This window comes from Dromiciops gliroides, chromosome 2, assembly GCF_019393635.1.
Source record: "Dromiciops gliroides isolate mDroGli1 chromosome 2, mDroGli1.pri, whole genome shotgun sequence".
Taxonomy (NCBI): Eukaryota; Metazoa; Chordata; class Mammalia; order Microbiotheria; family Microbiotheriidae; genus Dromiciops; species Dromiciops gliroides.
Genome location: NC_057862.1, coordinates 392390825 through 392407648, shown reverse-complemented (window position 1 = coordinate 392407648; position 16824 = coordinate 392390825). Strand labels below are relative to the sequence as shown.

At 41.3% G+C, this 16824-nt stretch overlaps 1 protein-coding gene across 10 annotated transcripts in view; it reads left to right on the top strand.

The window, feature by feature from the left end:
• SLC25A25 (solute carrier family 25 member 25) overlaps positions 1-16527 on the top strand; it is a 34827-nt gene extending 18300 nt beyond the window's left edge. For 3 of the 10 annotated variants that reach the window (XM_043982694.1, XM_043982695.1, XM_043982704.1), the window contains exons 2-11: positions 8684-8810; positions 8963-9050; positions 10236-10271; positions 10525-10636; positions 11500-11658; positions 12568-12720; positions 13007-13114; positions 13221-13388; positions 13672-13822; positions 14099-16527. In XM_043982694.1, coding sequence (XP_043838629.1) covers positions 8684-8810; positions 8963-9050; positions 10236-10271; positions 10525-10636; positions 11500-11658; positions 12568-12720; positions 13007-13114; positions 13221-13388; positions 13672-13822; positions 14099-14283 — 1287 coding nt within the window. In that variant the 3' untranslated portion in view covers positions 14284-16527. Of the gene's footprint in view, positions 1-4626; positions 4646-5138; positions 5635-7850; positions 8265-8683; positions 8811-8962; positions 9051-10235; positions 10272-10524; positions 10637-11499; positions 11659-12567; positions 12721-13006; positions 13115-13220; positions 13389-13671; positions 13823-14098 lie in introns of those variants that run through there. The other 7 variants (XM_043982696.1, XM_043982697.1, XM_043982703.1 and 4 more) reach the window with 6 other exon arrangements.
• Positions 16528-16824: the final 297 nt, after the last annotated feature.

Genomic DNA, 16824 nt, shown 5'->3' with positions numbered 1-16824 from the left:
AAGAAGTTGCTTTCAGTGAAAGCTTTACTTCAGGATATGCCAGTTCAGACCCCAAAGCCATTTTAAAGTCCTATAAAACTATCCAAAGTGTCCTCACTCATCTGAATGATGTGGGATAGCCTGAGCCAAAATGAGAATTGATTGTATTTTTGAATGTTCAGTCTGAACTTCAGCTGAGGAGATCAGTCCTTAATTTTGTGTATTGTAAAGGTCAGACTCCCCTTGTCTTGGGCCTGCAAAAACTGTCCTCACCTTTAAAATCTAGGAGAAGAAAAAAGGGATTACAGAGGATGGAAGGATTCGGGATATTGAGATTCCCAGTAGAAAACAGTAAAGACAGTAAGATGGCAAGTCTGAGAGTTGATCTTTATGGAGTGTGGTGCATCTCTACTTAAAAGCAGCTTAGTCATCTGTACGTTTAAGACTATTAAGTGGCTTGTAAGACCAGGTGTTAAAATTGGCAGGTGACACAGTCTCCTACATAAGATAGTAAACTCGGTGATCTTTTATCTGTTTGCTGAACTTTGATTCTGAAAAACAAATAAAATGCCTCTTTGACCCAATACTAAGTCAGGCTGAGAGGGAAAGGTGATTTTACTCTGTTAGAAGTGAAGTCATAGCCATCCCTCACTGCTATATCAGCGACTTTTAATGCAACAATTTTGCAAACAATCTTGTTGGTTCTGAGGCAAAATTCTACCTTCCAGTTTAGATTGTGGGTTAGTTAACTGGGAAATTTTTATGGAGTTTATATAATAGTTTTGATTATGTTCAAGCAGTATGCCTTTTGATTACTGAAAAAGGTTAGGGACAGAGCAATTGTGTTTCTTTTGTGAAGTACTTATATCTTCAGAGTCACTTGCCCTGTAGCCTTGGATGTCTGGCTGACTTTTTGAGTTTACCGATTTTTCATTACTGATTAACTTCTATTTCCTATACCCATAGTAGAACTTTCTGCATAGAACAATGGCACTTCTGCAGAGAAGTCCTTGTAGTCTATGAAACTGGAATAGTCAGAAAAGAACCTGAGTCCCCCACTTTTCAGAAGGGAATATGTGCTGTTAGAGAACTGAGGAATTTGTTGAACTAGAGAGTAGTGAATTTGGGTTCTGGAGAGGCAGGGCTGGATTTAACTTGTATGTTTAGCCAGCATATCCCAAAAGATAATTTAAAGGAAGTAGGAAAGTGCCACATCAGAGTTAGAGTCCTGCTAAAAGCAGAGAAATCTAGAATTGGATGCAAATAGAACTACAGAACCTATTGCCTAACATTTTCTCTTGTTGCCTGTTTATATTCTGACTAAATCTGGAAGTAGTTTAATGTTGGGCTGTATTTATATTGCTCCTCCCTCTGGGGTCAGTCAGCCAACCTGAATTTCCCCAAAGCCCCCCCCCCCCAGAAGTAGTAAGGTACAATACATATAAAAAAAACCCCTCCATTTGCAGGCCTCAGTTTCCTCATCTGTTAGTTGAGAGTATAAGGTGGCTTCTAGCTCTAAGTCCCATAATTATTTTTTTTAATTGATGAATTATAGTTCAAAATAGTTAACACAAACCAAAACCGTGTGTGTGTGTGTGTGTGTGTGTGTGTGTGTGATTTTGTAATTTATCTTTCCTTAAAGGAAAAGAAAGCTCTATATTTTAATTTTAACAGGATAGTACCAGCATCATCCATTGCTAAATCCCATGATTCTGTGAACACAGATTCTGTTTTACCTATGAAAAGAAGTATCTAGAATAATGAATGAATTTTTATAGAAAAGTTCGCATTAGTTCTTGGGGTTTCAAAAACATCCAGAGACATTACTGTATTTTGCTTCTTTTGCCATTCCCTAATTCCCCCCCCCCAAAAAAAATTTTTTTTTAAATGTTTGATCTTGAATCTCTTTCCTCTCTGGAAGCATTTGCCCCAGGAACTGTTCCAATTTTTCTCTTTATCTCTGTTTTACAGTTAATCCTCAGTGGGGGGAAAAAGCAGTTTTTCTGGAATCAGAGATGTTCTGTGGCTTTGGAGTGTTTTAATCCTGAGGGGCTGGCTCTCTTCTCAGAAGCTTGAAGAGTTCACTCATTGTGTGTCTAATTGCTAAGGGTAGGCCGGTGTCATTGGAAACGCAGCACTGTGCAGTCATGGCAACTCGGTCATCAAATGATACTGCAGCTCTGGCAGCGAATGATGTGGGTTAGCCTTAAGGGTAGGTGGAGCTTGAACCAAGCCACTGGTATGGCTCCTTAACTAATTAGTATTTCCGGAATTAAATTGAGTCATTGCAAATGGGGTGGAGGGGGGGATACTATTTGACCTTAACCCCAATACTCTGAAAGCTACCGGTACCTGCCCTTTTTCTTACATGTGATATTCTATCACATGCTTCACTGGTATGTGCAGAGGTAGTATAGCAGGTAGAAGCTGCCAGTGACGTTAATTGGTCTGGGGGTGAGAAGATACCTATGAGATAAATTACTGGTTTATAGGCCAAAGGAAATATACAGCTGAACTCCAAGGATATCTAGAGTTAGTGTCATTGTTAGAGGAGCCTGTTTTTTTTAATGGAATAAGCATCAGAGGAGACTTGGCTAAGTTTATTTCAGCATAGTAAATTAAAGTAGAATATGGGAAGTTAGAAGAGTTATGGTTATCCAGAATTTTGGCAAGATTTAATTTGGGTATGAATTGTCAATAGTGGAATATAAGTTCTAGTTTTGCCTTCCTTTTTGTTCCTACTGGATATATCTAGCGAAGCTGCTACACATTTTTGAATCTTAATTTAAGTGAGTTTGATGCTTCATCAAATCCTTTGTACCACACAACTAAAATGACCTCTTACAAAATAACATTTTTAAAAAGGATGTTTAGAAAGCTGGAACATGCCTTGTTGCTAAGGTTTCTCTAACTTGTAGGCAATTGACCAGTAAGGGGCCCCATTCTATTCTGAATTCTAAAATCCCTTGTTGGCAGTGCCTGCTCCTTGGCACTGTGACATGGTTGGTGTAACAGAGTACTGAACTGTATTGTAGCCCTTAATATGAAGCTAAGTAGCCCAGTGGCCTTAGGTAAGTCACTCCCCCTCTGGATTTCATTTTCCTCATCTGTAAAATAAGGGAGTTAGTCTAAATGGATTTCTAAGGCACTTTACATTTCCAAAATTCTGCAGGGATTTTTTGTTGTTGTTGTTATATTATTTGTTTATATGAAAATTTCTTTCCAAAGTTTATGAAAATGGAGTTCAGAATTAGCTGTGAAATTCAACAGCATTAGTTGTGAAAACAAACACACTGGTTTGTTTAAAAGAATTCTATGGAATTCAAATTAAACAATCATGCTCTTGTATGATGGAACCCTTCTATAAAACAGGTCTTTATAGAAAATTAGGATTTAGAGCTAGAAAGAACTTTGGGGGCCATTTAGAAAACTTCTTTTTGAAGGAAAGGAGACCTTGAGGATGAGATGAATGCTACCTGTGTTCCATTTTAACACTTTCACCCATGACACATGTGGTGTTTTTTTTTTAAGTAATACATTTTCTCATAATTGGAAAGATTTTTTAAGAAGTTAATTCTTATTAGGTATAAGTTTAATATGTAATCTTCATAATGAAGAGTTATAGATTTTATTTCTATTCAGTACAAATTAGGTATTCCAAAACATAGGTTAGTTTTGATATTTTTTTCAAATGAATTTTGCAATTCTGTCAGAACAGAGTTGACTTTTATTTACTAAAACTGAAGCAAAAATTTCTTTGGGAAATTTTTACATATCTTTACATAGATATTTAAAATACATTTTATTTTAGCAAACTAAAAGACTCCATTTAAAATTTTAACTCTTGAAAATTATAATTATTGATTTCAATCCTTGCCATTATAAGAATTAGATTATATTAGAAAAAACTACAAGTGTGATCAGTGTTTCTCACTGATCCTTCCCCATTATGTGTAGCTCAATGGGATGAAGAGTACACATCTGGCTAAAGGAGTGGCAGCATTTCCAGTTGATGACATCATCTCCAATCCATCCAGGGCCTTTCCTTTCAAGTACTCAGAATACAGTCATGCAGATCTTCAGTCTTCACCCCAAAAAAGGATGAACTATATAAATAACTTCCTCCCACACTGAATTATTTAATTAAATTAAAATGAAATTAAAGCCTGCTAATACAGGCTTGGAACCTAGAACTCTGGGTCGTATATTTTTAGGCCACAGCTGGCTTAGATGATTCTGGGGAGACAGCAAACTGACACCCATGTATATCCCATCGTCACAAAAGCCATTTGTGCCTTTAGAATCCTTGGGACTCCTAGGTAATTTCTTAAAGGTTTTTTTATTTGTGATCTCGGGTTGGGGGAGGTTCTTTTTTTTTTTTTTTAGTGAGGCAATTGGGGTTAAGCCCAGGGTCACACAGCTAGTAAGTGTTAAGTGTCTGAGGTTGAATTTGAACCCAGGTACTCCTGACTTCAGGGCCAGTGCTCTATCCACTGCGCCACCTAGCTGTCGGGTTGGGGGTTTCTTGAGAGGGTTTTTCCAAGGGGACTCCTGGAAGAAATTTGAAGTTCTGTAAGGACTGAAACTTAGTCCTTTGCAGGGTTTCTTTGGACCAGGAGCCAGGCTGAATTCTCCAGGAGTGAATGCTTAGGGTGACTGGGGCAGGGTAAGTCTCTAGTAACGCTCTAGTGTTCTCTCTTTGTTCTAAGCATGAGGTATTCTACCACGAGACTAAAATATGTAAAAATATCTATTTTCTAGGATAAGTTCAAACTTTTCCTTAAACTCTGCTATTATGCAGTGAATTAAACTCATTCATTTAATGATAGGTGTTGTCCAGTCTTCTCCATTAATTATACTGGGAATTCTTTACCAGAAGGAAAAGACCCACTGACCTTTGAAGCATAATATGATGGTGGTTTTTTGTTAGAACATTGTATTTAAAAAAAAAAAGTAAGTGCCTTAGGCCATATGTTCACCTTGGGGACAGGGACCTATGTAAAAAAAGTTTACTTAAATAGAATAGATCACATCAGTGCTTTTGGATGAAAAAGAATTAATGCTGGGGAAGTAGGTGAAGAGTAAGTCACCGAGGCTGTTTGTTCATTTTGGGGACTGGGACCTAGGTAAAAAAGGTTTTCTTAAATAAAATAGATTGTATCAGTGTTTTGGATGAGAAAGAGTTAATTCTGGGGAAGTCGGTGACGCAAAACTTACCCTGTACAAATCTGGACATTGTGCAATCTTTCGAAGGGTGCTCTTGTCATCGGGTTAGCTTTCATTGGTTGCTTGGGAAGGATTTACTGTGGATTTTATCAATTAAGTAAAAGGGCAGGGTTTAAACAGCCAATGACAGCTGAGCAGAAATAGCTCATCTGTGAGCGTTACCAGACCGGCACGGCACCGGCATTTCCATTCTTCTTGCCGGAACTTCTCTGGGAGGATCGTTAAGCTCTTTGCTCCTCCAGTGACTTAGCACCCAGGCTCATTATCAGAATGCTCTGCCTGTGCCTCTATGTGCCACTGATTGGAGAGGCCCAAACAGAATTCCAGTACTTTGAATCCAAGGGGCTTCCTGCAGAGCTTAAATCCATCTTCAAACTTAGTGTCTTCATCCCTTCTCAGGAATTTTCCACCTATCGACAATGGAAGCAGGTCTGTATTTATTCATCATCAATTCTGGAAGTGAAGGGGGGAAATTAAGGGTTGGAGGAGGGGAGTAACTTTGGAGATAAGAAGGAAAAGGTAGTATAGTACGAATATAAGGGATATGATCTGCTTAAATGAACGAATATATAAAATGTGAAACTTTTTTTTCCCCAGTTGGGTTGGGCCAGCAGCCAGTTTCTGTTCTTTGTCATCAGAGTGACTAATTTCCATGTGACTTAATTAGGTAGGCAGGAATTTCAGGGAAACCATACTTTCGTGTAAATTAATTCTAGAAAATGAATTATTGTGCTCCAAGTAATTTCCTATGAGTTGAAAAAGATAGGAAGAGGTCTGGAAATAGCACCGCAATTGCAAAAACTCTTGGTCCTTTTACAGTTATTTACAGAACCCAAATATCTGAAAAGGTTAATTTGAGGCTTATTGTAAAATAGAGTGGGTTTTTTCTTTTTCTTGTTTTTCTTAAATTATTTTATTTTTAGCATTTTTTCTTTTTAAATCTTGAGTTCGAAATTTTCTTCTTCCTTCCCACCTCCTCACTCACTCACTGAGAAAGGCAAGCAATATGTTATCAATTATATTGTATAGAGTATTAATGGTTTATGGGATCCTACTTGTAGTCAATTTAACTTTTTGTTGATTCTTATGTCAAGAATGTTTTTCCTTTATAATCTGGCCAGGGCAACTGATATACTTGGTGGTTGGTTAAGTGAACTGCTAATATGTGTTTGAGAACTTGTCTGTCAGCATCTTGAGGCAACAGCACATATAAGAAATAAATGTTTGTTTACTGAATAAATGAGAATAAATATTTGTTTGTTACTCATCCATCTAGACAAACCTCATTATGATAGATTTAGATGAGCTAGATCTATGTGTAATCATTTAGTGCAGGTGACCTTCTGAGATAGAGCAGGGCCAGGAATTATTCTTTCTCCAAAGATAAAGAAATCAAGCCACTCTCCAAAAAAGTGAGTAAGTAGTGAAGCTTACAGGAGCACCTTCAATGATTCCCTTTACAGCAAACACTTGCCATCTGGGTTTACTACCAGATTTTCTTGCTGGGATCCAAACATGTAATGCTTTTTCCTCTGGTGGAGGTGATAACAGAGAACTCCCGTTCCCATGGTATGCTTTATGGCTTATGAAGTACTTTCCTCTTAACAAAACCCTAATTTAGGTCGGATTTTTATCCTCTTGTTCCAGATGAGGACATCTGAGGCCCAGAGAAGTAAAATGACATGCCCAAAGCCTTGTAGTTGAGCAATGGCAGAGCCTGGACTTGACTCATCTGTCAATTCTATATTGCAGGAAGCTGGAGGTGTGGAGCTACTGCACCTAATTGTTTAAAGCAGAGAAGCAGAGTTGTTTGGCAACATTTTGAAATGAGCAATGAGAGGTGCTCTGAATCACAGTTGTCAGTTTAAGGAAATACCCTATTGTAGCACATCATGGAATGCCTCGGCCTCAGTCTAGGCATTGACAAGTTAGGTGATTAATGTTTGCTGCTACCTTTGATGGAATCTAAATTCTATCTGGCCTCTGCTATAAACCTAGAAGCAGTGCATTGCTCTTGGATGAATGAATGACTATCCAAGGGTAAACTGTATAGATGGCAGCTGAAGAATATAATAGCATTTCTTTGCCACCCCAGCTCATCTGCATTTATTCTTTTGGAAGAGTTCCTGGGAAGCAGGTGTCTTCAAAAGCAGGGAGTCCTTTCTGCACCTTTAATGTCTGTGTGGTCTTGTTGAGCTTTAGACTGGTTGCAAGAGAAGAAGAAGCCAGCTAATAAGCTAACTAGCTTCAAACCTCACCTTTAAAACCCTGGTCCTAGTACCAATTTCCAGCTGGTGTTGAGGTTTAACTCTTAGAAAGGGAACACTCATTTATTTATTTGTTTGTTCATGTATGTATGTACATATTTATGTATTTTAGTGATGCTTGGCTCCAGAAGCCTGTCTCATGATTAGATCAGTTCAGGAGGTGCCTCTGTGATTAGCCTTCCACATGGCACTGGAATCTCTGTGAAATGTTCTCCCATTACTGACCATCTAAAAATGACTGCATCTGCTGAGTGCAGATAACTTCAGAGTAAGCTAAAGGCATTTGAAACACATGGGCTGTTGAAAGCCTCTCTGTAAAGCAATAAAGGGTTCTAGTGTTTCTGAGCTTGTTATAGGCCTCACTTTGATATTACTAAGTACGGTTCCCATGGCAGAGCATTAGGCTTTCAAATACCCAGTTGAGAGACTTGATATTATGCACATCACTCTTGCCTGAGATTAGGTACTGGCAGTACCATTCAACACATGCCTAGGAGTGCTCCCCTTGGCCTCCTAAGATTGAGCAGTATTTCTGCCAAGGTCCAGCAGGGTGTTTTATTCCTTGGTGTAGGAGGGGGAGGAAAGAAGAGAGCAAGAATGGGGAGCCAAACTGGACTGTTCTTGGGTTAATGCCACTTCTAAGGTTGGGTTAAAGAGAGAAGCAGAGTTCTTTTCCCTTGTGGTATTTAAGTTTGCTTAGCTGTATAATCTCAAGGTCCAAGTCTAAACCTCCCATGGCTCTGTGAACTTGCCCCTATGAGAGCTTCTTCCCTCCTAGGAGCTATACTAGGGGTCAGTATAAAAGTGCATAGCTGCCAGGTAGCTAACTGGCTAATACCGGTTGTACAATAAGTTAGCCTTCAGGTCACTTCAGAGAACCCTGTACTTTACCTTGGTACTGTGTCTTAAGCTTTTTTCCCCTATTCTGTGAGGAACGCAGGCCAAATTCAAACAGTGGATTTGGGAGAGGTTGGCTTGAACTTGCTGGCTTGTGTGTTTCATCTTAAGTAGTAGTTTTGAGAAACTGATGGAATTCCATGGACTGAATGAAGCAGTGCCTTGAAAAAGGGACAAGTGGAATTGCATGATGTCAGGCTAGCCCGTGTGTGCCACTTGGCACAGATTCCGCACCAAATGAGTATTGCATGTGGGGAGAAGCGAGGTATAGTCTAGCTAAGGAATACAACCATACTGTTTTCTTCCCCCTGCAGAAAATTGTAAAAGCTGGAGATAAGGACCTGGATGGGCAGCTGGACTTTGAGGAGTTTGTTCATTATCTTCAAGACCATGAGAAGAAACTGAGACTTGTCTTTAAGAGCTTGGACAAAAAGAATGATGGTAAGGCTCAGGTCCATTATATCGGCCTAGTTAACAAAACCCTAATGCCAACCAGGTTGTTGGCACAATTTCAGCCTAGTATGCCTCTCTACCCACCCCTTTGATTTCCTGGACATTTGTTCTTAAAGGCCCACTGGCTTTTGTTGTTGCAGGGCGTATTGATGCTCAGGAGATCATGCAGTCCCTGCGGGACTTGGGGGTCAAGATCTCTGAACAGCAGGCTGAAAAAATCCTTAAGAGGTAAGGAGTTAACCAGCCTCTGTATTCAGGTCAACACGTGTGACAAAAAGAACAAAGGACTTGTTCTGAGATTAACTCTCCCTGTAGTTGTCTTCACATGTTCTGACTAGTGCCTTTCCTACTCCCACCCAATTTCTGTTCATCTGTACTTTGACTTTTCATGATTGGAAAGGATGAATAAATAAGCCTATCTTAGAAGCAATCAGCTCTTTTAGGCAAGGGTTATTGTTCATAGGATCACAGAATTAGATCTAGATTAGACCTTCCAGGAAACCTAATCCAATCCTCTCATTTTACACATGAGGAAATAGGCCCAGATAGGTTAGGTGACTTGACCATCCATGGTCACAGAGGTAATAGCAAAGCAGGTCTTCTAATCCCAAGTCCTTCTCCTTTCACTATACCACACTATTGGGAGAAATCCTCAATAACCTGGAGTGATTCAACCAGGTATTGGTGAATTGTTTCACCTGCACACAAAGAAGAAAAGACTGGCTGTGAAAGGGGATTGGTCCCCCAAGGGGTCATTGGGAAATGTAGCAATCAAGGAGTGTTCTGATGCTATAAGAAGGAATAGTTTTAAATGCAGCAGAAGAGATCTCAGTTAAGTTTTTTCCCAAAGAATTGAAATGTTAACTCAAATGGTTAGAATTGTTATTGTTTTTTATTAGTAATGGCAGAAATTTCCTTTCCTGAAGATATTTGTTAGGATAAGCCATGATTTTTCTGCCCTGGTTTAGTTGCTGCTTTACCTAGAAGCAATTGGAGCCAATCCTGGTGAGCCCTAGGACTTAACAGTTCTTTTGTTGTTGGCCTTCCCCTGCTACCCCCCATGAATCTGGGGCCTACAATAACTTTGAGATGCTCTCTAGAGGCTGGCCCAAAGGTATCCGTGGAATTTTAGGTATTAATAGCTATTACCTATTAATTAAGCTTCTAATAGCTATTAATGCTTAAAACCCCACAAGACTCTTTGGGACAGCCTGTATTCGTTGCTGATGAGCCCAAATCTATAGCAAATCATATGTCCCTGAGGTTGTTGCTTTGGAGGGGAGGGTGTTAGGTTGTTCATACTTTCTACACTGTTAATTACTGTATGCTTGCTTCACTAACATCGGCTAATGGGCATTTATTTGTACTGTTTTTTCCTTTCTCCTTTGCATCCTACCCTTGTCTGTCTGTCAGAATACGAACGGGCCATTTCTGGGGCCCTGTCACCTAGTAAGTATTTGTGTCACCTCGGTGATTGCTCTCCCTACCTGTTCTGTCCAAAATCCTTTCGTTTACCTTGAATTTCCTTTTGGTAAGATTTGGGATGTAGAGCTCCTGGTCCTTTTCAGGGCCGTTCTATGTGGTCACTGCTGTCAGTATTTGGGTTTGCTGGGGGTGGGAGTGGGGGGTGATCACTGACAGATATAGCCTGTTGACATAACGACATATTTCATATTTGCTTGTTTTTGGTTTTGTCCTATAGCATGGATAAAAATGGAACTATGACAATTGACTGGAACGAATGGAGAGATTACCATCTTTTACACCCAGTTGAAAATGTTCCTGAGATCATTCTGTACTGGAAGCATTCTACGGTAGTCATTCATTTTCCTGGGTTTTGATCTTTATTTTTTCAGCTTAGTCTTAGTAATCCACAGTTTATGTGGTTATCTCAGTAAATGCTTGCCATTCCCAGGGTGCCTTCTGCTTGCTCTAGTGTGAATTTTTTAAAAAGTTGCAAGTGGAACTCTCCAGTGGAGAAGAGGGCAAATGAGCAGATGGACTGGTTTGCAGGGGTTGTGGTTCCAGAAGTCAGCTCAGAGCTGGCTTTGCCTTGCTTGGTACCCTGCCAAGACTAGAAAGTGATATGCACGCATTAGAGCTTCGATGATATTTGCTTAGGGCTTGCATAATGTTCTGCCAGGGTGATCTGGTTAAGTTTCAGAAGTTTTCCTCCCCACTGCACTTTGACCTGTACCTTTTGGACATTTTATCTGAGTTATGGGAATGTCAGGTAACCTATCTAGGAGTCCTAAGCTGAAACAGCTTGATGTATTTGTAATTGTCCTTAGGCCCTGGTGTGGTTTTTTTGTTTCTCAATGAGTTTTTAGCTCTAGAACTCTGGTCCTTTATCAATATTTGAAATATGTTTCTTAAAAAAAATTAAGCATTTGAGAGGTTCTTTCATTCATCCTTGTTACTTCTGAGCAGAATGGAAGCTTAGAGAGAAGCTCACAAATCAAGTAATGAGAGTAATAGATCAACCTGTTCAATGACTAAGCTAGCCTCATGTCCTCATAATTACCAAGAAAAGATGTTTTGTTGCTGTTGTATAATTCATATTTGCCCCTGTTAGAGGACTAAAGCAAGTGGGTTTGGCAATGACATTCTTGAAAGAGTTCTTAGGCCCCTGCTTGTGAGTGATCACTGTTTTGTCTTTTGTTGGCTGTCCTTACAGATCTTTGATGTGGGAGAGAATCTAACTGTCCCTGATGAATTTACGGTGGAAGAAAGGCAGACAGGGATGTGGTGGAGACATCTCGTAGCTGGAGGAGGAGCAGGGGCTGTATCCAGGACCTGCACAGCCCCCCTGGACCGTCTAAAGGTGCTCATGCAGGTAGGGAGAGAAAAACAAGCCTAGGAAATGCCCGCACTTGCATCTATGTTCAGCTCGCTGCTTTAATTCCAGAGTTCCCTTGCCTACTAGTGAAACAGATGGGAAGAGAATTCTTGCCTCAGACAAACGCAGCATTTCACCTGGGTCCGAGGGAAATTTGGCTCATAACTGATTTAATTTTATCTGACTTGTATAAGAGTTACTTTGAGCTACAGGACTTAGCCTGTGAGTGTGATGATCAGATGGGTGTGTCTGGAGTCGGTTTCCTTCAAGCACATCTTGTGCAGGGCACTGGGAAAGGAGCAGATCCTCACCTAACCCAGATGCCACTTGGAAATGGATCAGTAGTTTTGGCAAAGCCCCTAACTCCACGTTGACAGGGCCATAGGGAGATCATCTAAATTGATGTCAGAGGCAGAATTGCAAAATTGGGTTGTAAGAGGACAGTATGTTGGACTTTGCTTCGTGTCCATATTAACAGTGACCCGTTGTTCTCTTCTTCTCCATCTCCCCACCCTCTTATTCCCTGTTTGTTTTCTAGCACCTTGTGTGCTAGAGTCCACTATGGGCACAAGAAAGTCGTCATTTTCTCAATTTTTTTCCCTTGCCCTCTGTTCTCTTCTCTGAAAGTTGGTCAATGAATAAAAATTAACTTGCTGTCTGTCGTTTTGAAATAGAAGTGCTTGTTGGGTCTTTAGAATATTAAAGTAGGGGAAAGTTCATTGAGCAACAACAAACATTTATTGAAGATCCATGTCCAGAACACTTTACTAGGTGCTATTGAGTAAGACATAGAGAGTCCTTGTTGCTTTAAGGCTTGCCTTCTTTGATCCTTTTTTTGAACAAAAAAATGTCCTCTCTCTGAGAAAGGTCTAGCCCGTTGGTGCTGATCAATTTTTCTTTCTCTAGGTCCATGCTTCCCGAAGTAACAATATGTGTATTGTTGGAGGGTTCACACAGATGATCCGAGAAGGAGGGGCCAAATCTCTCTGGCGTGGCAATGGCATCAATGTCATAAAAATTGCCCCAGAATCAGCCATTAAATTTATGGCCTATGAGCAGGTGAGGATTGCTTTGTTTCAAGGTCTAGTTGAGTGACTAATGTGTCTTGAGTACCTACCAACCTGAGAGCTTCCCCAACTTTATACCTACCTACCTTCCTACAACATGGAGTAGAGCCTTGCAGGCCCCTTCCTTCATCTATAAAATGGAAGTGACTGTAGTGGGGCAAATAGAACTTGACTGTTTAATGCAAACTGGTGATGAGAAATCTCTAGGATAAGGACTGAGGTTGGAAGCAGACCTTCTTAATCCCTCAATTCACCTCCATCTCACTTCTTTTTTCCAGATCAAGCGTCTTGTTGGTAGTGACCAAGAAACACTGAGGATTCATGAGAGGCTGGTGGCAGGCTCTTTGGCAGGAGCTATTGCCCAGAGCAGCATCTATCCTATGGAAGTAAGGAATATTCTTGGTTACATGTGTGGAGATGGGGGCAGTGATATTGGCCTCTGGAATAATGGGGTGAGCTCTCTTGATACTAGTGCCCTTTTGCTATTTTTAGGTCCTAAAGACAAGGATGGCCCTGCGGAAAACAGGGCAGTATTCGGGCATGTTGGATTGTGCCAAGAAGATCCTGTCCAAGGAGGGAATGATGGCTTTCTACAAAGGCTATATCCCCAATATGCTTGGAATTATTCCTTATGCAGGAATAGACCTGGCTGTCTATGAGGTAACTGGATGCACAGCTGTGGTGGGGAGTAGCTAATTTTTGTGCCCTGACCTTTTTAAACCCATGGGCAAGTTTAATGCCTATTGCTGCAGTGCCCCCAGAGGAGGGAAGAGTAAAAGAGGGACTAAAGGCTCCATTTCCCCCTGAAGCAATCCAGAAGAGAATCTGAAACACTTAACATCTCATCTCAGAACAACTTGTGTAGCTTGATTCCCCCTCTCCTCTAATCCTTTAGCTGGCATTTAGCAGTTTCTTAACTCATTTGCTATTCCTTTCCTTCTAGACACTAAAAAATACCTGGTTACAGCGTTATGCAGTCAACAGTGCAGACCCTGGTGTGTTTGTCCTTTTAGCTTGTGGCACAATATCCAGTACTTGTGGACAGCTGGCCAGTTACCCTCTGGCTCTTGTGAGGACTCGGATGCAAGCCCAGGGTAAGAACACTCTTAGACCAGTCTGTTTGCTTCTTTGGGGGGGGGCAGGGCAGTTGGGGTTAAGTGACTTGCCCAAGGTCACACAGCTAGTAAGTGTCAAGTGTCTGAGTCCAGATTTGAACTCGGGTCCTCCTGAATCCAGATCCAGTGCTTTATCCACTGTGCCACCTAGCTGCCCCCCTAGACCAGTCTGAAAAGAAATGCTACTGGGGGCCCAGAGGGCTTTGGGAGGTGCCCATGAGAGGTCTCTGACATTTCACTAACTTCTCATTCAAGCTTCAATTGAGGGAGCCCCAGAAGTGACCATGAGCAGCCTCTTCAAACAGATCCTTCGGACAGAAGGAGCATTTGGCCTGTATAGAGGCTTGGCCCCCAACTTCATGAAGGTGATCCCAGCTGTGAGCATCAGTTATGTGGTGTATGAGAACCTGAAGATCACCTTAGGGGTGCAGTCGCGGTGACGGGAAAGTTGGCTCCAGACTGTTGGACTTAAGGATCTTGGGCTGAAGGCCCAGGATGTATAGCCATCTCATTCTGTGAATGTGTCAACACTAAGCTGACTTAAGCTAAGCTGTGAAAACCCCAGAATGTGTATGAGAGGTAGAAGAGGCAGGGGAAAAGAGGTCTGAGCCTTTGGTTGGCATGTCAGTCTTGATGTCCCAGATCTCATTGTAAACCCTGAGAAAACCCCATTTGTTCCTGCCAGAGCCTCCTTCAGGGGCCATGGGATTGGGAACACAGGACCTGGGGCTTTCAAGTAAGGAGAGAAGTGCTCCCTGCCATGCCTGCTGAAAAATAGAGGCTTGGGAACTGGCTTACTTCCACCATTTTGTGCTAAGCAACCAAGCTATTTTGTTCCAGGGGTTCTTAACCCTCTGATTTGTTAAGGGTTTTCCCTTTTCAGTCTTTGCTCACTTCCTATTTGCTGTTTTAATTTTTAAAACACACTGTGGTGGGACAGTCAGTGTTCCCAGGTCACACCTGTTTATCATGTATGCTCCCATGGTGAGAAAAAGACTTAACCTTGAACTTCACAAATAGCATTTTCCAGTGTACAGAGTAAAAGCTGCCCTGGTTCCTGCAGGAAAGAGAATGACCAACTTCTGTATTTGCTATAAGCAGAGCACCTCTCTCATGCGAGAGACAGTGCAGTTAAATTAACAATGAACTGGTGCCCTGCATGTTTGTATGCATGGCAAGGGTGGGTAAGGCTAATACCTTATCTATCTTAACAGCCTCACATCGTAATGCATGACTTCATGAGTAATATTGTTCAGCCCTAGGAACTGAAGGGCTTCTCCTCCCTAATTGGCACCCCAAAGTGCCCTGAGCTGGCTCCCAGGCAGGAGCCGGGCCAAGTGTCCACTCAGAGCATAAGCCACTCTCCCTGCATAGCAGTTGGTCTGTAGCTTGGGATTGGGAAGGAGACTCTTTGGCTTATTTCTCTTCCCTGATGAGAATTAAAGGCCTTAAATTCTGGTGGAGTTGGAGTAAGAGGTTTTAGTTCATCAGAAGGAGAAATAGTCGTGCAAATTCTTCCTTTGCTTCTGTTACAGAGTGGGAAGAGGAAGGGGTGGAGGCATTATTTCTCTGACTACGTTAAGGTCTGTTTTGGGTCAGGTTTCTAATCTGAGGGATTCTTATCCAACTCTTAATTGGGGCAAAAAGGGATCAGCCTCACATTCCACTGAAGCAATGTATTATATACTGATTAAGGCATATTTATTTTGTATTTATTTGAACAGAGTTATGTCCTAACTATTTTTATAGATGTGTTTAATTATTAGCCTGTCCTGTTTAGGTTTTTTTATCCTTATTTATGTTCATAGTTGATCGCACCTTCTTAGCACTGTGCAGCAGCAGGAAAGCTATGGGGAGGATCACAGGCATGTGAAAGGGACCCTGTCGTTCCATGTAGCCTGTGCTGCCTGCCTTAGGTCTGCAAGATCAATCAGGAGAACTTTCCTTCTAGGCTGGAGCCTGAGGACTGTGGATGAGAGAGCTAGGATCATGATGGGGAAGAGACTTTCCTTTGGTGGACAGAGTCTAGGCTTGCTCTCCTGGAGCAGCAGTGCATGTGATTCAAGAAGGGATGAGGTTGTGTGAATGAGAGAAAATTTGGGTTAATGGGCACAAAAATTTATTTGGAGAGAGGGAGAGTGGGGAGGGAGAAATCTCAGGGATTTCCAAGATGAAAATCCAAATAATTTCCCAGAATCAGGAAGAATGTTTTCAAAAATATTATTTCTGTTTGAATCAAGTGGCTATAATGACCTGACTCTCCAGGTGCATGTGGAAGAGGGGGGAGCCTTCTAGCAAGGGAAAGCTTGGTTGGCTGGATGGGTAAGTGGGAATGGTTTGGCATATTGTCTGGCCCATTGGTAAAATGGGCCTGTCCCTTTTCCATTCAGACTGGCAAATCCCTTTCCTGTAGCCAGGATACTAGCTGCTTTTTGGAGCCTTGGGTCTTGCTGCTTCCTTCCTCCCCCTTCTTGAAATAGTGGTTGCAAATCATTTGACTAGACAGTTGCACTTTCATTCCACCAGTATGGCCTAATGGGAAAAACACAGGATGCAAAGATCAATGCAAAATTACTGTCTTTTTAGTTATAACTGGAATTTTGTCCAAAAGCAAAATTAAGCAACACAACATGGAAGTTTTCACTTAGAACAGCCTTCTAATAAAGTTATTTCAATGCTGATCAGACTGTGGTGGTTTTAATTTGTGGTGTGGGGAATTTGAAGGGGTTTGTATATTCAGTCTTCTCTGGCTTACTAGCCTATATTCTTGGATTCTTTCCTCATCTGGGCCTGTTAGGGCCCAATAGACATTTACTTTGGTTACATTGCTTTTGTACACGTGTCTAACACTTGGACACAAACAAATCTCACCTGGCCAGTCTAGACCTGGAAGGACTGAGCTGGGAATCATGAGGCCAACACTACACAAAAGTCACTCCATTCTGTGTAAAATTGAAGTGGCAGTATATAACCCTCTTAGT